The 24400-nt window shown below is 39.3% G+C and overlaps 1 protein-coding gene across 5 annotated transcripts in view; it reads right to left on the minus strand.

Annotated features, from left to right (window-relative positions):
• Window positions 1-1417: 1417 nt before the first annotated feature.
• The window catches only part of LOC117299913 (ankycorbin-like), a 36628-nt gene continuing 13645 nt past the window's right edge, over window positions 1418-24400 (minus strand). For 3 of the 5 annotated variants that reach the window (XM_033783506.1, XM_033783508.1, XM_033783509.1), the window contains 9 exons: window positions 15974-16179; window positions 13109-13243; window positions 9866-10071; window positions 7832-8009; window positions 6311-7157; window positions 5322-5933; window positions 4763-5007; window positions 3474-3593; window positions 1418-2833 (listed from right to left, as the gene is read on the minus strand). In XM_033783506.1, coding sequence (XP_033639397.1) covers window positions 2728-2833; window positions 3474-3593; window positions 4763-5007; window positions 5322-5933; window positions 6311-7157; window positions 7832-8009; window positions 9866-10071; window positions 13109-13243; window positions 15974-16101 — 2577 coding nt within the window. In that variant the 5' untranslated portion in view covers window positions 16102-16179 and the 3' untranslated portion in view covers window positions 1418-2727. Of the gene's footprint in view, window positions 2834-3473; window positions 3594-4762; window positions 5008-5321; window positions 5934-6310; window positions 7158-7831; window positions 8010-9865; window positions 10072-13108; window positions 13244-15973; window positions 16180-19560; window positions 19959-24400 lie in introns of those variants that run through there. The other 2 variants (XM_033783507.1, XM_033783510.1) reach the window with 2 other exon arrangements.

Raw genomic sequence — 24400 nt, forward strand, 5'->3', positions numbered from 1 at the left:
CTATACATTTCCGTTATCTACAATACTGTCTTATATACAATACAGCCCTATCTATAATATGCTGTTACAGCATACAAATATGGTTGCCAGGCAAAGAGGCTGTGGGAAGTTGGTGATATCCATGGAAACATGCTAAAAATTTGGAATAAATTACATCAAATGTGACAAGGTTTCATCTCAAGAACCCTCAAATGTCCATCAAGTTGTATGAACTATTAGAACATTTTGCAGGTTTTAAGATCGCATATCTTCAAACCCAACTCTCTCTCAACCGAAACCCAGCATCCTGTTGTTGGTGTTTTTTTTTCTTTTGGACTGGAGTTGCTACTATAGTAAACTGATCATGCTTTACATGTGATCAGGCCTACCACCATACTCAGAGTGCAACATTTTGGAGTGTTGAGTTACTGTATGATGTTGGACTGAGGACTGCACTGGTAAACTGATCATACTTTACATGGGATCAGGCAAACCATCATAATTACAGTCCAACAGTTTGCTGTTGTGTTTACCATAATTTTGTTTTGAGTGCGGAAGGCTATTAATTTTGCAGTAAATCTTTCATGGGAGTTGAGGTTTAGTATAAAATACAATAAAGCATTTCAACTCATTACTGGAGCCCCTCATTTATATTTTTAAATGAGGGTTTTAAGAAAACAGACTCCTCCAGAAATCAATGCAGTACCATTACTCCAAGTATCGTCAATTAGCATCAAGTATACTAATTGTGGGTTATACCCATATACACTGTACAACGATGTGTGTTAGCACTGTATATACTCAGTACTTTCCCAAGCCCTGTGAAAAAAATCACAGGCATATAACTCTGGTGTTTTTCACAGAGCTCCGGAAAGTATTGAGTATACAGTGCTAAGGCCGTGTCCGAAACGGCGACTTCGGCTACAGCTACGGCTAGATCGCGCGCGTCTGCCTATTCTTCAACACTGGTAGACGCGCTGATCTAGACGTAGCTGTAGCCGAAGTCGTCGTTTCGGACACGGCCTAACACACATATGGGCAAAACCAAAAACATAATATTCTTTATCCCGATGCAAATTTCCATTTTTTATAGCACCTAGTATATTACCATTTCCATCAGCCTTAAGCCTAGCAAAAAACGTTATTCTGTAAAAACAGAATAGGTTCTACATCTCAGATGTGATGAATTTCATCAGAACTGGGTAAAAAGTATTAGCATGACAATCTGTTATATTATGATACAAAATGTGCAAGAGACTTGGATATAATATAAGGCCACACTTTTAGTTACATTTTAATTTTTATTATACTTTCCTTATAATGTCAAAACATTTAACAATCATCCAACCCCAAATATACATGTTTTTACACACAAAAACACAACTTACAAAGCAACCCCCAGAGCCCCTTAACGCCCCACTCCCCCCCCCCCCCCAATGGCGTAACCAAAGCAAAGGGCAAGCTAACTTCCTAGGGGTTCTTGCAAGCAGATGAGTGCAAAATGTGCTGTAAGGTCTATCAGATACACTTTTGAGCAACAGTTAGCACAACAGTTTGCTTTCAAGCAATTAGACAAGCAATTATTTTACAAGACCTGAATCAAAATGAGAAAAACCTTGTTTGGAACGCTTCATGCAGAAAAGTTTCATGCAGATTCATGGTCAACATTCGAACATATTTTTTCTTTTTAAAGATATAACAGAGTGAGGTATTATATTTGAATGGAAAACACAAGAACATAAGCATTCTTCAGTCATGAGTTTACCTGGCGTGAACATCTTTGGCCTCAATGTTTATTTTGAGGTACTTATCATGTAAAACAAAAAGAGGTACATGTCCAACAGTCCTGATTAACTTGTGAAAGACTTGGAGTAGGTTTTCCAGATGATGGCAATTTAAATACGAGGGGTCCTGCCTACATGTGGCTACCTTTATCACCACCTCCCTGAAAAGATTCACCGTTAAATATAATGCAAAATTGATTTTTTTTTTCCTCTAACACTCCCTTGCCTTCCTATTTCGCTAAAGTGTTACTGGTTCCCCTCTGCGCTTTACACATGCTAGCGTGGAAAAGGCAACTGGGACCAGTTAAGAAACCATCATGAGTTTGGTCGACCACAATACGGTAGTAAAGTAAACCAAAGGTCGACCAGCCCGGGGTTCGAGTAAAAATGGTCAACCTTTAGTTAACCATGGTGCACACTGAAACTTGCTCATTTGAGCAGGTTTCTCAGGGCAACGGTAAGAAGCAAATTGGAACCCCACCAACATGGATTACGCATGTGATAAGTATGTCTCGCAAGAACCACCATGAAGCACAATGCAATAATGCAAAAAGCAGTTCCTTGTTTACCCTTTCCAATAACATTCTACCATAATGTTTGCTGCAGGGGCAATATAGTAGAATTCACGCTGAAAGGATTGAAGGATCGTGTCACTGATTGTGTTTCGTAAGTAAATTATGTTGTCGTGATTAGTCGTGAGTGTCACAATTGGTTCACCGAGCAGGTAGTCGAGGGAAAGAAGGCCAGGCAGGTAATCATGGCTAAGCGGCACGATTAACCGACAAGTTGAAAAACAGTAGTCGTGACTTGACTAAGCAATCAATAGTCGCGACTACAACACTTAGTAGGCCCACACTGAGCAGTACATCACCATAGAGTGCAAAGCTCCCACTTGTCGGACGCCCTCTAGAGGTGACATCTCTCTATCGGTAGCAGTGAAGATGACATTTGCCTCGAGTTTCCTTTATATTGGATCATTATACAGGTGCCATAGCTCAACAGCTGACACATTGCTCATGTAACCATGGCAAAGCTCCCAATCCAGACATCTCGTTAGCTCATCCAACTCCCTGAATAAAATAAACATTAATAGACAAATGAGTAATAGTCACTAGAAGGTAGTGCTCCACCAACCAGGCTCCTAATGGGTGATTCCCATGCCTACATCTTCACAGACTGTAAAGGGGGTAACTCTGTTTCAGCCCCAGGAGTAGGTAGATGGCGGGTGTCCCATCGATGGCCCAATTAAGTACACACATTTTAAAATTCAAGAGCTTGAAATTTATTTCAAAGTTGTTTTGTTTGCTAATCTCTACTGACTGCCTGGCCAAGATTTGTTGTTGTTAATCATCCAGAGATTTACTGTTATCTACACTTTATGTAAACTGTAATATCCTCGTGATGTTCAGTTTTCCTTTTTTAAATTAATGATAATAATAATAACAACAACAAGTTCTTATATAGCACATTTCACAACAACCGTCTTAATGCGCTTTACAATAGTGCCCTGGTCATTGGACCAATAACATTCCTTTGATCTTCCTCAGCTCTCTGGGGAGTGTACAACCTGGGCAATCGTAGCGCTCCAAAGGCTTTTTCCTACACAATACCAACCTCTACTCTCGCAGGTACCCGTTTATACCCCTGGGTGAAGAGAAGCAGTCAATCGAAACAAATAAATAAGTAAAATGGATTTTTTTGGTGATTTACCTTGACTTGCTTTGAGGTGGCGTTGCTAGTAATCGTAAATGTTGAGACTGCAACCATGTATCCATTTCAGTAAGCGAGTTGATACTTGATGGTTCGGGGCCATACAGCATCATGCCAGTTCTGAGAAGGATAGAAAAAAAAAATTATAAAAAGACTCAAAGACATACACAGGATCACATGTCAAGCCTGCATGCTTCTCATTTGAAAGGGCAAGGGCACCAAGGCATTTTCTCCTTGGTAAAGGGCACCCTATGAGAAAATTGTAAATTTCTTGTGGAGCATTTCAAGGGCACCAAGGCAATGACCAGGGGGCATGGAGGCAATCACCTCTACGCCTCCGTGAAGTAAGGCCTGACATGTGGCGTGTCATGGCCAAGCGGTTAAGAGCACTTAAGCACTGCTGGTGTTTCTGATCAACAGAGTCCGATACTTGTGTTCTCAAGAAAGACAATTAATCATTATTCCTTCGTTCTGCTAACCCCATTTACGCTGCTGTTCCTGAGCTCACTTGGTGTCAAATTAAAGGGGTTTGATACCTTTTGTGTATCAAAGTTTTTGGCCAAAACATGAATCCCTACTCACTGTGAGTGAAGATCAGTTAAATGTTATATAATTTACCTGTAGAAGTTTTAGCTTCATTTTCGTCAAGGTTTTGAGGAAAAAAAAGTGGAAATCAGAGTAATGTTTTCGTAAGAGTCGCTTAAATACATTGTTCATGTTAAAATAATTGTCGCCTCACTGAGATAAAATTTATTTTCAAGAAAAACTGAAAAAGCACCTCAGCAAGTAATGTTTAAGGGAAGCTTTCTACCATCATTATTTTCAAACCGAGTAAGTTTAATGTAAATCTGTGGAGGTTTGTGTTTTGTGTCATACAAAGAGTACCCAAACTGTTTTCAAAGGAAGACACCATAGTTTATCATCCTTCGGATGCTTGGTGGCACGGTTGGATTATGCGTAAAGCGCTCGCCTCTCACCAAGGTGACCCAGGTTCGATTCCCAGCCAGGGCCATATGTGAGTTGAGTTGTGTGTTGGTTCTCTGATGTGCCACGAGGGTTTTCCAGACTATCCGGTTTTCCTCCCTCGGGAAAAATAAAACACTTTCAATCTTGGCTGTGGTCCGTGGTCATAATGGGTTGATGTGGCTGGTAGCTGAAGGCGCCCTTGCATGCCTGCCTCTCGAACACGTTGTAGCCGCGTCCTTCGCAATTCAGCTGTAGCTGCGAGTTAGGATGACTAGCCCCCCAAATTATTATTATTATTATATAGATGAAATTGTTTCCTGTACCTTAGTATGGCCTCCCTCAGAGTAGGTCTATTCGCAGGGTTATCCTTCAGCATACGTCCAAACAATGCCTTCCCCTCCTTAGACAGAAACCCTGGCACCTCCAGAGAGATTGTAGGTAGACACTTTGCGATCATCCCAGGTGATGGAGGAGACTGTTCTCCGTCTGGCAACCTATTAAAAAGGCAACACAACATGGCCGCCGTGCTGTAGAGGTCTGAACTCTCATAGACATCTAGAAGTGTTAGCTGTAAAAAAGACAAAAGAGAATAAGACAATCTTAATGGACCCCTTGCATAACGCGAAACGCTAGGTCATTTTGACCTGGTCATTGCCTTGGTGCCCTTGAAATGCTCCAGTAGAAATTTACAACTTCCTCATAGGGTGCCCTTTTCCAAGGAGAATGTCTCGATGCCCATTTGAGAATTTTATTCAGCCAATCCACATTTCTTTTTAACTGTTCTTTTGTCTTTACTCCCTCTTTGCTTTTACTGCACTTTTGTTTACATGTTCAACATGAAGGACAAATTTTTGCAGCTCCTTATTTCAACATTTTACTCACATCTTTCTGCCATGACTTTGGCGGTCCGTTGACTGAATATTGAAGCAACTCCGGTGACCAGGCCAGCGGGTTACCAGCACCAATCTGACTCTTCTCCACAAACGGAATCCCTTGTCCTTCATCATTCCGCAATCTCCTCGCATATCCAAACTCCCCCAGGACGAGTCTTAAGTTCCAGTCCACAACAATGGCCCTTGAGTTAATATCCCTGTGGGCTATTCCATTAATTTGAAGGTATGAGAGAGCTTCGAGTAACTGCAGCAGCAGTCGCAGCACAAACAATTCACTTGGAGAACGTATGGATCCATACGTCAATGTTCTGTCTGCTCGATAGTTCGATACCAAATGAGACAACGTCGTACAGTAGTCCGGAAACACAACCATTGCAGTTTTGTCTGCCAACTGACTGTAGAGGGTGCCGTCCAAGAACTTAGAGACATCGGAGAAGTTATTCAGTTCTGAAGTCTGGATTTCGAAATTGTGGTACATCCTCGTGATGTTCAAGTGAGGGTTGTCACTAAGAGATTGTAGAATGTTGAATTCAGTTCCTAGGGAATCTCCAGGGCACTTGTGTCCTGATGGTTTGGGAGACCTTCTGTGGTTCATCAAGACCTACAAGATTACAAAAAGTAAATAAAGAACATATTAAAAGCACTGGACACTATCGATGAAAACTTATTTGGTAATGAGCAAATGAGAGCTGTTGATAGTAAAAACATTGTGAAAAACGGCTCCCTCTGAAGTAACGTAGTTTTTTAGAAGAGGTAATTTCTCACTCAAATATTAAAAGAATTCAGGCCTGAATCCTTTTTTGTGCAACAAGGGTGTTTTTCTCACATTGAATTAAATTGAATTTACAATATGCACGGTCCCCGCTACTTGTTGACAAGAACATTCTGTCCCCTTAACAAAGGTACATGTAATTCCTATTGCTTGTTGATGAAATGGTTTGGGGGCCAATACTCAATGCTGCATTATAAACGACTAACCTTTATGACGTATGTTTGCTTTTTATGAAGAATCCGAACGCAAATTTGAGAGATCAGTCCATCCTCGGACTGCTTCAACTCTCTGTCCACTGGCCTACCCTCAATGATCTGATAGTCCTCATTCAACAACCACTCTTTCCCTTTCTCATCCAATGAAAACACATCGTTCCTTTCGTTCAGGCTTAGCCGTAGTTCATAGAGTCTCTGATTGGTCGAGGCCTTTAGAGTTTGAAACACAGTCTTGTCATTTTGAAGATGAGAAAAAACTTGATGTATCATGGTGCTTTGACACAGGTACGGCTTCTCCATGAAGGAGCAGATGCTTTTAGTCAGAGAGCCTTCCGGACTCTGATCTTTATGACTCGAGGTCCCCACTGATGTCAACAGAGATGACACATCTGTGGATGAGCCAATCGAGGACCTTTTCCGATTCACCAATGGCGACTCTTTCAACAGAAAGAGTTCATTTGACAACTGGCGCCCTCTCGTGTCAGAGTTCCTTCTTTCTGTCACGACCATATCCTGGGTCGGGCTGCTGCTACCCCCTTGCAGCTTCGCTTCTAACGCCTCTTTTTGAGACGTCAACAGAGCTACCTTGAGTTGGAGACCATCGATAGCCCCAAGGAACTGATCACGCTCCGTCTCATCCTGCTTGCGATGAAAGTCAATCTCATCCGACATTATATTGATCTCTTTGGTTGGGTCGGAGAAGTCCGCAATATTTGGCCGTCCGCCAAGAAATGCTGGTGTCGGGTCAGAGAAAGGTCGGTGGTGATGGTGGAAGGTTTCCCTGGATGTTGTATCGGATAGCTGGTTCAGAGCCATGGGAATTTGTCTGGTACCAGGTCTGTAAAAAAAAATAACATTGATTTCACATCAAGGTATTTAAAATGGAAATATTTTAATAACTGTATGACGCGTATGATGCATGGTTGTCAAAAATTAACTTATGGTAAAACAAATAATATAACAAATTTAAAGTGATAAACCACAAGAGCTGACAGATTAAAGGCACTGTACACGTTTGGTAATCGTCAAAGACCAGTGTTCTCACTTGGTGTATCCCATCATAAGCATAAAATAACAAACCTGTGACAATTTGGGCCCAATCGGTCATCGAAGTTGCGAGAAAATGATAAAAGAAAACACACCCTTGTTGGATGAATTTGTGTGCTTGCAGATAGGAATAAAAGACTTCTAGCAAGAAGTATTTTATTCTTATAGTGAGAAATTACCTCTTTCTCAAAAACTACGTTACTTCAGAGGGAGTCGTTTCCCACAATGTTTTAAACTATCAACAGCTCTCCAATGCTCGTTACCAAGTCAGTTTTTAAGTTAATATTTGTTTTGAGTAATTACCAAACGTGTACCTTCCCTTAAAAAGTAAAACTTTTTGGGGTTGAACTTACTAGAGCTCTACCAAATCTGGAGGTCGAAGATTCAAGTCTTACTCAAATTATTTTTTCTGTGCACATTTCATCAACGAAGGCGGCAAATGTCAGGGGTCTTTTACGGTCTTACCTCTCCCTCAACTCCACTTCCCGTTTCTCAAGAGATGATGCGAGGAGGTTGTGTCTCAGGCTTGTCTTCTTGTCTGTTCTAAGTAGTGCATCATCACTGTCACTTGCTCGTAAATACTGCTTTGGCATCAGGACTTCCCGGTTTGCTGTTGTGAGAGGGAACGATGAGGCTCGTTGAGCTTTTGTTGATACACACAGCGTAAAAAAGCAGACAGAGAGAGATAGAATGCACATGCAATGTTTAGTTGGTTAGGCTAAAACTAAAACCCGTTTCAGACAGGTGCTCAAGCGAGTCGCGCCGAACCAAATTCTAAATTAAGTACATGAAAAGTTTCACGTCTGAAACAGTTGGGAGCGACTGGACTCGCAAAAAGTCGAACGCTCAACTGTTGCAATTGTTCGGAACGACTCTGGAATGCCTTGGTTTTAGACATTGATCTTGTCATGCGCCGATCCAATGTAAAAGGTTTTGTTAAGTGCGTCTTTCTGAAACCCAAATTTATTTGGGTCGACCTAGAGTCCAATAATCTATTTGGTTCGGCGCGACTCTGGCGCACATGTCTAAAAAGGGTGTAATACTTTAACTACAAACAAAACCTCCATAGAATGAGAGGATAACTAACAACAACAAAAAGTAAAAGGAATTATCTCAGCAAGATATGAATCATAATAATCCCGTCACACAGGGACGGCAATACAGCCCAGAAAGACAACTCGTCAAGAATGTCCAAACGAGCTGGAGCAGCCAACCAAGAGTGTCAAGATTATTACAATTCAGAAATTGGTTCTGAAATAAAACTGGTCAGTGCAGAAAAAAGTAAAGGAAAACAGAGTCATAACTTAAGCCCCTTTCAAAATACAGGCCTTGAATTTCATCTTTTAACATGTTGAAAGGGCAAGGCAATTATTAGTTTTACAAAGGGCACTTTCACTTGAAAATCTTGCAGTCAATGGGCACCAGGGGCACTCAAGGCCTTGGCCTCCGTGATCTGCATGTAATTCCAGCCCTAAAACTAAACAAATTTCCTGGGACAATCCTGGGAGAAATAGGTTAACCTTTTCAAACTTTCCTGGGCAATATGAACCCTGCTTGGGAGTGGGGTTAAGCAAATTATTGCATACAAGTGTTAATTTTACCCCAGGAAAACTGCATCAAATATCATGGAGTGGTTGTGGGGGGTCAAAGCTCCCCAAACTGTCCTGGGGTTTTACTCCCTGGGGATTGGCTCTGTGGTGTGAACAGGGTTATAATAAAGTTGATTGTGGAGTAGTCCAAATGCATTATCCGCAACATAATCTATTTGTCAGGTCAAAATATTTTGCTTGTATTAAAATGGCAAAAGAAAACATGACAACAAAAACAAACGGAAAAGGCCTAATATCATGGCTCAGATTAGTGTTAGCTAAACAAAAGAAAGTTATTGGACACACACGCATGCCTATTTAGTTTGGGCTGGCTTGGGTTAAAGCATAGGGTGCGTTCGTTTAGCTTCCCTTGGTCGATCCCGGTGTGTTGCGTTTTTATCTGCACACGTTTGTCCTCGTAAAAGAAAGTGCCACACACCGGGGTTGACCCGGGGAAGCTAATCGAACGCAACCATTGACTAACTTTATAAAATAAACTGATCTTATAGTGGTCACTATCAACCTTTGGGTTAGAATAAAAATCAGTTAGTGCAACAAAAAGAAGTTGGGAAGTGAAGGTAATACATTTGATAGGGTTTGCGGTAACGCCATTAATGGAGTGGTAATGGGGGGGTCTAAATGAGTTGGGGTGGTTCTGAAAAGTACCATTGGTTTCAACTCAACGTTTCAATCAGTATGCTCCGATCGTCTTGGTTCTGAAAATAACTGTTGGTTTCAACTCGACACTTCGATCGGTATGCTCTGACCGCTTCTCCCCCAGAGCATTCTGATTCTGAAACGTTGAGTTGAAACGAACATTTTTTCACAGAACCACCCCAACTCATAGAGAGAAAACCTTACTAAATCGTATTTCCACCATGCAAAGTTTCAAACCCAACTGAATACATACCAGTTTTCTTCTCTGTGAGTATCTTGGTAATGTCCTTATGCTGTGCCCCTTGAGCTTCCTGTTGAGATGTCTTCCCATTATTGTTGAGAATGGTCTGGTCTGCCCCGTGAGTCAGGAGGATGATGCAAGCGTCACTGTGCCCGCGGAAAGAGGCAAGATGAAGCGGTGTGTCACCGTTGTTGTTTTGTGCACTTATGTTGGCACCACTAAGATAGCGTAAATAGGATTGAAAATGTAGAAAATGTTTATGAGATAGTGCCATCAGACCCGATAATAATATATAAAAAAAAATATTTATACTATGGCAATTCCAGGCAAATCTGTTCAAAGGCGCATGACAATGAACGATAAAAATATTAAACATTAAACCATCTAGGAAGTAAACAATAAAATATAAAAACACAAAGTGTTTAAAATGCAGAGATCCATAAAAATTAGAAAAAGAGACAACCAAAATTAAAGGCTCAGAAGTGAGGGAATGCAACACAGATCAAAGGCGCAATGAACAATAAAAAGTAAACCATTAAAGCACACAACACATTAGGACTAAAAATACATAGAGGAATACCAAAAGCAACGAAGCAGCAATAAAAAATATACAAGTATACATGTACCAGTATGCTTTTGTTTTTTAAAAGGCAAGGGCACCAATGCACTTCTCCTTGCTAAGGGCACCCTACGAGGAAAGGTTTTATTTCTACTGGAGCATTCTAAGGGCACCAAGGCAATGACCAAGGGGCATGGAAACATGAAGTATCAGGCCTGCGATATCAGGGCTGCTAAGGCATTAAAAGCAGCTAAATGTGCTTAACAGTAAAAGGTTATCAGCCAAAATACCATATTACATGTGCTGTATGTAACTGGTATTCTGCAGAATGTTGCTTAGCAGAGAGGTTGTAAGCATTTTTGTTCTGCCGCAACCCAAGGCAAAGTTTTGAAAGGCGAAAGAGGATCTGAAAATTGTCTTGGTGGAAAAAAACAATAGGATGCTTACTTTTCGGCAACCACTTGTTTTTTTTTACTTGGTAGAGTGTATGTTGATAATTGATTGTAATGGTACTGACTAAAAGGTCAGGAGACAAATTAAGCATTGATGTTTGCAATTTTTTTTGTCCACAGGAAATGTGAAGGAGGGAATTATTTGATATTCTGCCAACGTTTTTCTTATTAATGGTTAAGTTTTATATCTTGGACTGTCGCCAGAGCTGTTCTTAGTTTGTTGATCTTACCATCACCGGTAGAAATATAAAAGAGGAAATTATTTGATATTTTGACATCCGGTAGGCCCATCACTTTGCAAACCGACGCGGTTGGCCATTTTTTGGAGTAAAAAAAAATGACTCCACAAATTAGAGTGCTGTGTTAGTTCATGACATAAAAGGAAAAGGCATATTTGTGTGACCATTATAATTATTCTATCTTTCTAACCACATGTATTTCATAGCAAACGGTTACAAACGCGTTTGCTCAGACAAACTCGTCCGATCCAAGGCAACTTTCCCTTTAATATGAGAGAGAAGAATAAAAGTTGCTGTGCCCTACTGCAATTTGTTGGCCTGTCCATGATTGTTCGTGTATGTACCTATTCAGTTTACAGACATGAAAATCCCTTCAAAGCACTTTAGTTTGGAAGCCAAATTTAGAACTCTACATTTTAATACTGGGTTCTTATATAGTGCTTTTATCACACCCATATGGGCCTATCAAACTGCTTGTTTTATGTTTTGGTATTAATGCAGTTCAAAAATCCCTTTATAGCACCCAAGTTTGGAAGCACAAATTTAGAACTCACACGTTCTAATACTAGATTCTTACATAGTGCTTTATCACACCCATATGGGCATATCAAAATGCTTGTTTTATGTTTTTGTATGTATGCAGTTTACAGACATAAAACTCCCTTTATGGCACTTTAGTTTAGAACTCACAATTTCTAATACTGGGTTCTTAAATAGTGATATCACACCCATAGGTGCGTATCAAAATGCTTGTTTTATGTTTTTGTATGTATGCAGTTTAAAGACATACAAATCCCTTTATGGCACCCAAGTTTGGAAGCCAAATTTAGAACTCAACCTTTCTAATACTGGATTCTTACATGCTTTATCGCACCCATAGGTGTGTATCAAAATGCTTTCTTTATCACACCCCTAAGGGCGTATAAAAGCACTCGCTAAGGACATATCAAAGCACTCTGTATTTGCTTTCCACAGGATTAAGCAAAGCTATATTTTGTATTATGAAAACCATTTATATAGCATATTCTAATAGTTTACAAGGTGCTACTGTGCATTCAGCAGCTACCGCCGGAAAGAAACCCCTTCTCTTTGTGAATACTGTTTCCTAATGGGAGCAAGAACTCTATACTTTCCCATAATGTTGCGCATCAAACTAAATCAACCACAGCAACCATCTCCACCATCACAGGAACCCATTTACTCCTGGGTGGAGAGAAGCAATTATAAGTGCCTCGGTCAAGGACAAAAGCTCGGTCATGCCCAGGATTCAAACCCACATCAATATGATTTTGCCAAAAGAACTTGAGTTCCGTGCGCTAGACCACTCAGCCATGATACCCAACAAATTGTTTTAACTCATGGGTGCAAAATTATTTTTGCAATAGGTCAATACATAAGGAGGCAGAGCTTGATTGATCGGTCTAATACAGTGATATCTTTGTTTTCATAAATCTGACTCTTGCGGTTTTTTACTTGATATTTTAAACAAAACCCGCATCCCCTGAAGTTGATCCCTGTCTGGGCCACTTCCAAGATTGTATTGTAAACCTGTGATTCCTGTTTTGTAATTGGTCAGTTCATAAGGGGGCTAAGCTTGAGGGGTGGATCTATTTATCACTACATAAACCAGAATGTCATTTAGACAGACATGGCGCATTATAAATGGCCACTAATATCATTATTATTGACGACGACTAGAGCAAGCTAGTCAAAACGTTGAGACCAATTACATGTAAGAACTCACTCTGCGGTAGTGAAGTTAAAAACAATCCACTAGAAGCTAAAGTAGTAGTCCCTGCCAATTTTCTACCTTCCGCCTAGGTACTAGTTAATAAGCTGGAGAAATCTTTTCCAAACTGAGAAGTCTCCAGGCAAATCCGAAAATCTACTCCGCGGTAGTAGAATATCTAGCAAGACAGTTCTCTAAAGAACAAACTCTACCTGGCAAGTAGACATACACATACCAAATATGTATACCAAATATATATTCTGTTAAAAATCTTACTATCTTATGAGGTACTTTATGCACTCCGTTTTTCCACGGTCGGCTGCAGCATGAAGTGGCGATGATCCCCATTGCACTGCCAGATTAGGGTTAGCCCCCTTGCTGAGAAGCAACCGGCAAATATCTGAGTGACCACTGTGGAGTTAGAACAAATAATAATCAAAATAAAAAGGGTGTTAGAAAAACGAAAAAGCGAAAATTAAAATGAACCCAGTCCAAGCCTGTATTCTTCGTTTTTGAAAGGCAAGGCATTTTCTCCTTGGTAAAGGAGGAAATTGTATATTTCTACTGGAGCATTTCAAGGGCACCAAGGCAATGACCAGGGGGTAGGAGGCAATCGCTTGTGACAGTCTCTTGTGTATAACACACATCGTTGTATATTGGTAGACCAAAATTAATATTCTTTACCCCGATGCAAATTTCCATCTATTCAATGGAATGGAATGCTATGGTATCGATGCTAAATATAGGATTCAAACTAACTCTAGCTACCGGGCAATCTCGGGTGGTCTAGTTGCTAAGAAAAGCGGCTCTAGAATTGCAAAGGTCGTAGGTTCGGATCTCATTCGAGTTACATGCCTGTTATTTGTTTACAGGAAAGTACTGAGTATACAGTGCTAACACACATCGATGTATATGGGTAAAACCAAAATGAACAGTCTCTTGTGGTTTGTTACTTGATATTTGAAACAAAAATCGCATCCTCTAAAGTTGATCCCAGTCCTGTCACTTCCAAGGTTGTGTCATAACTTGTGATTCCTGGTATTTACAGCAATTTCAGGTTTAATCGTTTTTCAATTGCACCCCAAACATAAATACTGAGAAAATAAGGGCTAGATAGATCAGTTGGGAGAGCGCCAGCAGGTTCATGGAGGTCAAAGGTACAAATCTTGCTCCAGTAAATTTTCTCTAAGAGCTTGTTTTAATTTTAACAGTTCAAATGTTAAACTGTGTAGGAATTTATTGGCCCATTTGAATCCGGGTCTTAAGAAAGGTTCAAGTGCACTTATCCTTGTCAGCTACACAATCCCTGTGGCCCCCTCAAATTCAGCCTAATATTTCAATACATTTCTTTACAATAAATGAGTACCCCATTGTAGTGCTGACCAGGGGTCGCGTTGTACACAGCTTGAAATGACACAAGGATGCAACTAACTGGCTTTTTTTCTGTCCCTTGTTCTTGAGCTTTATTTACACTCAACAAGTCATGAACATACACAAAGCAGAAACCTAAACCAGAAGACGCCCTCTCTGGCGAGCAGATTTACCGATCGGCCTGCATGGGAAACCAGCAGTGCTCCGATGGGGAGTTGTGCTGGCGCCCCCTACAGGTTCGATCGGCACCGTTACTACAATAAAAAGGCACTGGACACTATTGGTAATTACTCCAAATAATTGTTAGCATAACCAATTACTTGGTATTGAGCAAGGGAGAGCTGTTGATGGTATAAAACTTTGTGAAAAACGGCTTCCTCTGAAGTAACATAGTTTTTGAGAAAGAGGTAATTTCCCACAAAGAAATTGGCATCTGAAAGCACCTCATTACACCCCTAGTGCGCATGTACCGAGTATTTGCGATAAGGTCCATGGCAGGCCTGATACTTCACAGAAGCAACGAAGGCGATTGCCTCCATGCCTCTGGGTCTTTGCCTTAGTGCTCTTGAAATGCTTGACAGTAGAAATTGACAACTTCCTCATAGGGTGCCCTTTACTAAAGGAGAAAATGCCTTGGTGCCCTTGCTCTTTCAAATCGAAGCACAGGTCTGTATGCTTCGTTTTTGAGCAAGGGCATCAAGGCATTTTCTCCTTTGTACATGCAGCTCTATGAAATTGGGCTCTGGTCCACAGATGCACATTTTTTTCAAAGAATCAATGAAAATTTGATATAAAAAACACCCGTAAATGTTACTAATCAAATTCAAAGGATTGGAATAAACAAACGGTTATGAATGAACAAGCTCATTACGATTAATTTCATTTGGGGAAATTTGACATCTTAACCCTCCCGTTCACAATTACTTTTAATTCCCGGGGGGAGATTCCCTTAATTTTCCTCCTTTTTAAAAAGTAGATTGGTCAGTTGCATTCCTTTAGCATGTATAAATAGAAACTAATTTGTGAAACTGTAAGCTACATAATATAACACTGTGCATTTCCTTATATTGTTTCAGATAAACCTCAGCAATAATTCACCAAACATGTCGGGTATATGTTTATAACAAATCTTTGCACTTAATAAATTGGAAATGAGCTTCCCTGTAGATTAAAAGGCACTGGACACCTTTGGTAATTATTGTCAAAGACCAGTATTCTGTGCCCTGAACACCCAGCAGGGTGGATACATGCGCATTACAAGTCTAATTATTATTATTATAACTATTATTATTATTATTCTCACTTGGTGTATCTGAACATGCATAAAATAATCTATTGGTCACCGCTGTTGCAAGAGAATAATGAAATAAAAAAACACCCTTGTTGCACAAACTTGTGAGCTTTCATATGCCTACTTTTTGTGAGAAATTACCTCTTTCTCAAAAATTACGTTACTTCAGCAATGCACCTTATTCAACAGTTAGCTCTTATTGCAATGGGTATTTGTAAAAAAGGTCTATGAAACGGGGTCTCAGTAATGTAACATTTTCTTAAATACGTTATTTTCCCCAGTCTTACCCGCAAGCTGACCAGTACAAAGGTGTCCCACCCTCGGCACCCTTTTGAAGCTCAGCTAATTTGATCGCCAGCTAGACCAGCATGCACCTCATTCAGCAGCTAAGCGCTTATCGCAGTGGGTATTTGCGAAAAAGGTCTATGAAACAGGGTGTCAATAAATAATCTTAACTATGTTATTTTCCCCAGTCTTACCCGCAAGCTGACCAGTACAAAGGTGTTCCACCCTCGATATCCTGTATGTCAACTGGGGTGCCCTCTCGAAGCTCAGCTAGAACGCGGTTGTACAATCCATGCTTAGCAGCGAGGATGATCTCTGCCATCTTTCTGACCTACGACCTGGTGTTCTCGACTCCTCGTCCCGCTGGAGATGATGTGAGCCTTTCAATCATTGAGACAACCTGTTGGGAGGAACCCAAAGAAAGACTGCTCAATACTTAAGGTGAGATAAAACTTAGTTTCGAGGTTTTTTAAAGACACTGGACACTATTGGCAATTGTCAAAAACCAGTCTTCTCACTTGGTGTATCTCAACATATGCATAAAATAACAAACCTGTGAAAATTTAAACTCAATTGGTCAACAAAGTTGCAAGATAGTAATAAAGGAAAAACACCCTTGTCACACGAAGTTGTGTGCTTTCAGATGCTTGATTTCGAGTCAAATTTTGAGGTCTCTAAATCAAATTCGTGGAAAATTACCTCTTTCTCGAAAACTATGTTACTTCAGAGGGAGCCATTTCTCACAATGTTTTATACTATCAACCTCTCCCCATTACTCGTTACCAAGTAAGTTTTTATGCTAACATTTTGTTTGAGTAATTACCAATAGTGTCCACTGCCTTTAAGTTTTTGAATTATGAGACCTATTTATTTAGCACCTTACATGGGTCTTTACAAGATGGCACTGCAAGAAACACCTGGGTGAACCCCTTCTCTCAGTGATACATGAAAGTGTGATAGGGTCCTTGTATGAAAATTAAAATGGCTGTGTGCGTTCATTGCTAACAGCAAAAAAGATGTCCTCGGCAATCTCTGGGATATGTCCCTTATGTAGGGCAAGTGCACCAAACTTGACACAAATTAACAATAACAATGTTTATTCCAATTTGTTCCCTTTTTGTATTGTCACTTTCCCCATTTCCTTGTGTGTTTGGTATTTAAAAAAAAACCCAGATGTAATGTCAAGGTTGGTAAGAATCCATTTGCGAGCGTGACAACTTACTGGAATAACATAGACCGCGTTCCCACTGGATCCAAAGTTGCGAGATCAGGATCCCGCAACAAGATTAGTTGCAGGCGTGAAATCGCGGTCGTGTTCCCTCTTGAGTATGATCGCGCATTGATCCCCCCCTTTTTGGGAACGAAAGTGGGTTCAAAAGAACACTGTTTTGCTAGCAAATTGCGATGTCTGATCGCCCTTTGCATTCCCACTAGACTTTTGATAGCCCAATAATCCACAAGGATGATCAGATCTCGCTTTAATCCTACTCCTGAGGAGGATCAAAATTGCACGGTCAGATCCTGATCGCCCTCGCGTTCCCACTGGAGCTTATTTCACTTTGATCACCTTTGATCGCCTCTCGGGGTCTTGATCGCCCTTTTCTCGAACAGGGAGATCAATGCGGGGTCCAGTGGGAACGGGGTCATATACACCCTAATCACACCTCCTCTTTTCCACAACAGCAGTACTTCAAAGCAAAGGTTTCTAAAAACGCATTTATACTATCCAAAGCTCCTGTACTTTTTAACACGTAAGTTTTTATTGCCATTAATTTTCAGAGTCATTATCAAACAAATATACACCCTTGCCAGAAACAAAGTGAACCTACGGTTTGAGGTAAGCTGCAACAATGACAAAAAAATGCATTTTATTGAGACAAAATAATCTGAAAATAGTGTTTGTTTTAGACTTGTGGACAAGTCGTTAATGATCTGTCACGGTTAGATAGCCAAGTTGTAGCAGTGGCGTTATTCTTCAGGTTTCCATAATCGAATACTGCTCTCGCAAGATCACTGCTCTCGCATGAAGCCGCTGGCTGCCGACTTTTGCTCCCCATCACAAATCTACGTTTGTTTCGGCTAAGCAGGATCTACAACTGTGGAATTGAAAATGCTTGGAGCAAAACCAAAATTATGGAGGAACTACCGACCACAAAATAGGACAATATAGTACCTAAAAACCACAAGGCAAAAAAACCTTTGAACTGATAACAAACATGTGTACACTGTGTTGTAATACAAATTATTAATATAACTGTGGTTGATCAGTTGCCCAAAGAATTTGTAACAATGGGTTGCAAGTTTTGGGGAAATTTAGGGACACAATTAACAATGAAGCTTCAGTAACCCCAACTTTCCCTGAAATTACAACAGCTGAGCGAAAAAAACACCCAACTAAACAACAAAATCGAACAAGAGTTCAGAGAATGGATACTATTCAGCATGCACATCATGTACATTGGACCTGTTTTTAGTAAGCATCCTGAAAAGGTCAAGTTCTCATTATAACTTTAACACATTTAACAGTTTTTATGCAATTTTCAAACCAAATGTCAAAATCTGGCAGGATCTGTTTTTTTTGTCATCTGATGTGGGTACTTCGTGGAAGTCGTTTGCTTTTTTTAACTAACACACAAGTTATTCACAATCTGTTGTGTGGCAGTGCAATCACATTGATACCGAAATACAACTTTTTTTCACAGCAATTGGGAAAGTACGTGTATACAGTGCTTTACACACATCTGTGTGTGGGTAAAACCAAATAATATTCTTCATCCCCGATGCAATTTTATCATTAAATACACACTAAGGGTCTATGTGGATTATCTGGGGAAGAAATAATCTCCAATATAGAACTACAAATTTATACAACAAAACAGTCTGATCATGTTTCACCCCTCATTGAACTTCACTGCCTTCCTGTTCACAATATGCATAGATTTGAAAACTTGCACTTTTAAACTTTTTAAAGTTCGGTGAAAAAAATCACGGGCATATTACTCAGGATGGATTCGACCATACCACCTTAGCAATTCTACAGCAGTGTCTTCCCAACTAGTTGCGATAACGTAACCCTCCTCCCGTCGGGAGGAGGGTTTTGTTTTCGCAACATACCTCCCAACTGGACCACTAAGATTGCCCGGTAGCTAGAGGGAGCTCAAATCATATGTTTTAGCAGCGGGTACTGCTGAAAACACAGCAGTATACAGTGCTAATATACAGTGCAGTATACAGTGCAGTATACAGTGCTAATGATGTATAAATGGGTAAAACCAAATGAATATTCTTCATCCCCGTTGAAATCTAACATCTATTAAAGACTTTGGACACTATTGGTAATTGTCAAAGACTAGTCTTCATAGTTGGTGTATCTCAACATATGCATAAAATAACAAACCTGTGGAAATTTGAGCTCAATCAGTCGTCGAAGTTGCGAGATATTAGTGAAAGAAAAAACACCCTTGTCGCACCATGGTCACATGAAGTTGTGTGCTTTCAGATGCTCGTTTCGAGACCTCAAATTCTAAATCTGAGGTCTCGAAATAAAATTCGTGGAAAATTACTTCTTTCTCGAAAACTATGTCACTTCAGAGGGAGCTGTTTCTCACAATGTTTTATACTATCAACAGCTCCCCATTACTCGTAATCAAGAAAGGTTTTATGCTAATAATTATTTTGAGTAATTATCAATAGTGTCCACTGCTGTTAAATTGAAGTAAATGTAGACTTTGTTGTACTGTATTCAAATTTCATTGGGCATAATACAAAATAGAGTACTCACAGCTTGTCCCCAGTCAAAGACACTTGCTAAACTCCAAAGCTTATCATCTTCCAGACCATATCCAGCAAAAAGAAGAAAAATAGCTCTCTGAACTGTTAAACTTTTAAGGTTCTGCTCTCATCAAACACCATAACTAAAAAAATCCATAGCTAGGTGGGTCTATTCCTATTACACATGGAGCATTCAAACTTCCGTCACCATCAAAAGCTACCTTATGTCACAATTTGTACAGGTTTTTGCAAGCGACACTTGACATGTCCGTTTATGGTACATATTGAAATGCAGGTCACTCCATACTTGCAAACAGCACAGAAGCTGTAGAGTCTACAAGTTCCGGATCCTTCCTAAAATTGCCCTGTACAGTCAGTCATCCCACTGCAAACATGTACTTTGAGACTTTACTCAAGTCACCAACGCAACACTTAGTCAAATGTCACACATTTGTTGGTTCCGCGAGGCTTTAATAACCAAACCAGGAAGTAACTGAGCAAAAAAAAAAGACTAGGAAAAGAAATGTAGTATAATAGAAGCAGTGATTAGGTTAGTACATTATGTGCAGCATTTACACTGTACATATGTATTTTGGACGTGGACTTGCCATCTAGCCTTTGCAATCGACAGTCACTGAACCAAACCTCCACTCTTGAAAAAAAAATGATATCAAATTGAAACCTTTTTTTAATATCCTTTAGAGATGTATTATTACACTGTTTGAATCCCTGAATACTTCATACTGTACAGAGAGTTGCAGAATATTGCACAAGCACTGGATTTTGAGTATTAGGCAATGACTTCATCTCCTGACGATGACTAGAGCAAGCTTAAGTCGAAGCGTTGAGACCAATTAAGAACTCACTCTGAGCTAGTGAAGTTAATAACGATCCTCCTCAAAGTTGAAACCAACTGTTCTATTCAGAACCACCCCAACTCATTTAGAGATGGTCATTACATGGTGTTATTGCAAACCTTTCAATATCGTTTTTCGATTGAATTTCGGTGGACAGAGAGAGGTCAAATCCCAAGGAAGATTTCAGCTTTGGTTTGATAAATTCAGCATAAAATAAAGATATATCTTTTTGAAGACCTAATTCTGCTTCAAGATATAGTACTTCAAGATTTTAACAACACAAATTCCCAAATCAAACTAGAAATTTCTGATTGGTAACTAAATCGGTTTATCTACTAATCTTTTAATTACTTTATTTTTATTTAGAAAATATGATAAGCTGCAGCAAACTTCTTACCAACCCAAAAGACCTATGAAATAAAAATAGTAAAATGGCATGACGTGACCCTGGCAAAGTCTTTCTTTGAGAATAACTCTCCTTGGGTCGAATGCCAGGTCACTAACTATTGTTTTACTTTATTTAAGCACAAGTAAACCCAGATTTTTACTTATCATTGTACATGCATACAAGGGCATTCAGTACTTCCTTTTACTACTTAATATATGTGACCATCCACCACCAATAGGCTGTAAGTTGCACTTGTACATTGCAGAGCCTATTAAATTGTTTGGGTTTTCAAGAAATCTTTGAGAAATCTGAATAAAAAAGTAGGTGGCTTTGAGAAATCATAACTTCGTCAAGAAAAGTCTGATTTAAATGTGGATGGTATCATTTTGAAGCTGATTACACACTCTCTCCAAAAATGCATTGAGCCCATAACAGTAAAAGTGTCAACTTTACAGCCCATTGGTGGTGGATGGTCACATATAGCCTATAATATTATTATAGGAGCAAAACTTCTTTGCACATAATTTATACATACCCTTCAGAAAGGTTCGCCACAAAATGGCATCGCTCAAAAAGAAGCCATGAGTTTTGTTTTAAATCAAAAGCGTATTAACTAACATGTACAGAACATGTACATGACGCTAAAGAAAGTTAATCTGAGGGTCATTCTCTGGTGTGTCATCTTACAAAATCACAATAATATAAGTAAAGACAATAATTTACTATAAGGATGCCATTTCAAGTCTGCTTGCACCCGTGACAAAAGAGGTTTTAAAAAAAAAAATTTAATCACAAGTGTGTTTACTAACATAAACAGTACATGTACATGCTGCTATTAAGAAAGTTTTTCCAAGGGTTATACTCTGGCGAGTCTGCTCACAAAATCCTTAATAATGACAATGGTTAACAAAGGATGCCATTTCATTAGAAAGCACTGTTTGCACCTGTGGCAAAAGAGTTTTTTTGTTTAATCACAAGTGTATTTACTAACCTGTACAGTATATGTACATGACGCTTAAAGGCAATAGACTAGCCTTCACAGTTGGTGTATCTTATCATATGCATACGATAACAAACCTGTGAAAATTTGAGCACAATCAGTCATCGAACTTGCGAGATACTAATGAAAGAAAAAAACATCCTTGTCACACGAAGTTGTGAGCTTTTAGATGGTTGACTTCGAGACCTCAAGTTCTAAATCTGAGGTCTCTAAATCAAATTCGTGGAAAATTACTTATATCTCAAAAACTATGGCACTTCAGACAGAGCCATTTCTCACAATGTTTTATACCATCAACCTCTCCCCATTACTCGTCACCAAGAAATGTTTTATGCTAATAATTATTTTGAGAAATTACCAATAGTGTCCACTGCCTTTAAGAAAGTTATTCCAAGGGTCATGTGTAACCGCTTACAAAATATTACAAAATAAAGACAATAATTAACGAAGGATGCCATTTCAATAGAAAGCACTGTTTGCACCTGTGGCAAAGAGACAAACAAATACTTAAGGGAAAGTCCCAAAGTGTTGTGCTGGTTAATTCTACTTCCTTGTGTATTGTTCATTGTGGCAATGGCATGGCTTTTGGTAAAGTTCAATGAACAAAGTTTATACCCGCATTAAGTTCCATTTGTATAAATTTCACAGTGTTCTGTATGGATGTTTTTAGTAGATTAATAAAAGTAGTTCCCTGTTCTTTGTGTTCATTTGAATTGGTTAGATACTTATGAAATTATAGGTACCTGGTGCAAAAAGGTCCTGGGAAAAAATATGCTTTTAAAACAAATCCAACAGTTAAGGTTGATCAGGGGCCAATTTCATAAAGCAACAAAATTGCTTAAGCACAAAAATAGCTCACTTGTTTTACACATGTTACTTGCCTAAATGTCATGCCATATACATTGCTTGTGACTGATATTTAGCTGTTGTGTACTTAGCATAACAATTTAGTGGAGTCTTAACAATTTAGTGGAGTCCTGGCCGGTAATCTGATTTTACTAAGCAAGGATTTGTTCGTCTAAGCAAAATTTTGTGCTTAAGCAGCTCCATGAATATGGGCCCAGGTTGTCTCAGTGGTTTCTTTCCCTGCCTTTTACCTCTGTGTACCCCCACTTCAGTGGAGCCTTGCATGTCGACTGGGTTTTTAGTCCTTGCATGAATGGGCTTTCCTCCAACATCTAAAACTGAACATTCTTCTTGTTCCCCATTCATCCTAGTATTATTGGTGCTATTGACCCCTTGCTGGCACGTCACGCGCGGTGACTGTGCCACGCTCACCATTTTGGTAGGCAATATGTTTTACGTGTAGACGCCGCGTTGCCTAAATGAATAACTCACTGTGACATTGCCCACCAGTATGGCCCAGCCAAGATTATTCTGATGACAACGGCAGGTGAATTGGGTCAAAATTTTGCATTTGGATGTTGTTATATATTATCAAATAAAAAAAATTGCATTTGGATGTTGTTATATAATATAACAAAATTTATTTCTTTAGCTCAGACAGGGATACTTTAAAAAATAAAAATTAACAAATCCCACAAAAAAAGTATCAACCTGTATATATAATGCTCTACAAGGAAGTCAAAATTATTTCCCTGGGTCATGTAAAAATACACGTAGGCTTCATGAATTATATAATGAACAAAGTAAACCTGTAGTATAAAAGAACTACTGGAGCATTGGGTCAACAAACTTGAGTGACAGTGTTTTCATTTGTAAAAAAAAGGGTGCCTGGTCTACATCCTTTTCAAACAAGCTCTGTGGCAATTCACTATTCATTTTTGACAGTCATCCCCTTATACATACAGAGGTATATTGTATGGTAGCTGTGGGTTTCTACCAAGGTTATGCTTGGCAAGAAATTCAGGCATTACATATGTTAACCTTATTTCGGTAAGCACAATTTTGTTGCACTTAGCTACTTTTTCTGCTTTTAAAGTAGCTCTATAAAATTGGGCCATGGGGTTGATTTCACAAAGCAATAAAATTCATTGAAAGACAACTTGTCAGTATAACCATAGTGATTGATTTATAATGTGACACCACACTTTACAATTAAAGCAACTACGATTGATTGGCAGGTACTTATAACAGTTACTTGATTTTAGTGTAAAAGAAAATGTGTGGAAATGCTGTTTTTTCTGGCGAGGAAGTTGTAAAATTTAAATTTAGACATTTAACCAAAAGAAAGTTGTTGCACTAAGTACCTCTTAAACATGGTAGCTCTAAAACATGACAACCTAAAAACAAACCTGGGCCCAAGTTCATAGAGCTGCTTTTAAAGCAGAATAAGTAGCTAAGTGCAACAAAATTGTGCTTACCATAATAAAGTTACTAGTCAAACTACCATGTCATGTGTGCACTTTGTGACTGGTATCCCGCTAACTTCTGCTTAGCAAAAAGTTGTTTAGCCATATTTTCTGCTTATGTAACACAGAGGCAATTGCATTCATGCCCCATGCTTGTTAAAAAACCAAAGGACCAGTCAAAATTCTCTCAAAGTGGTCCGACTGGTTAGAGCACTGTTTAAAAAGCATCCCAAATAATATGAAAAACGGACTGCTGACAAAAAAAACTGACTAAGACAAGCTAACTGGACCTA

This window comes from Asterias rubens, chromosome 15 (genome assembly GCF_902459465.1).
Source record: "Asterias rubens chromosome 15, eAstRub1.3, whole genome shotgun sequence".
Classification (NCBI taxonomy): domain Eukaryota; kingdom Metazoa; phylum Echinodermata; class Asteroidea; order Forcipulatida; family Asteriidae; genus Asterias; species Asterias rubens.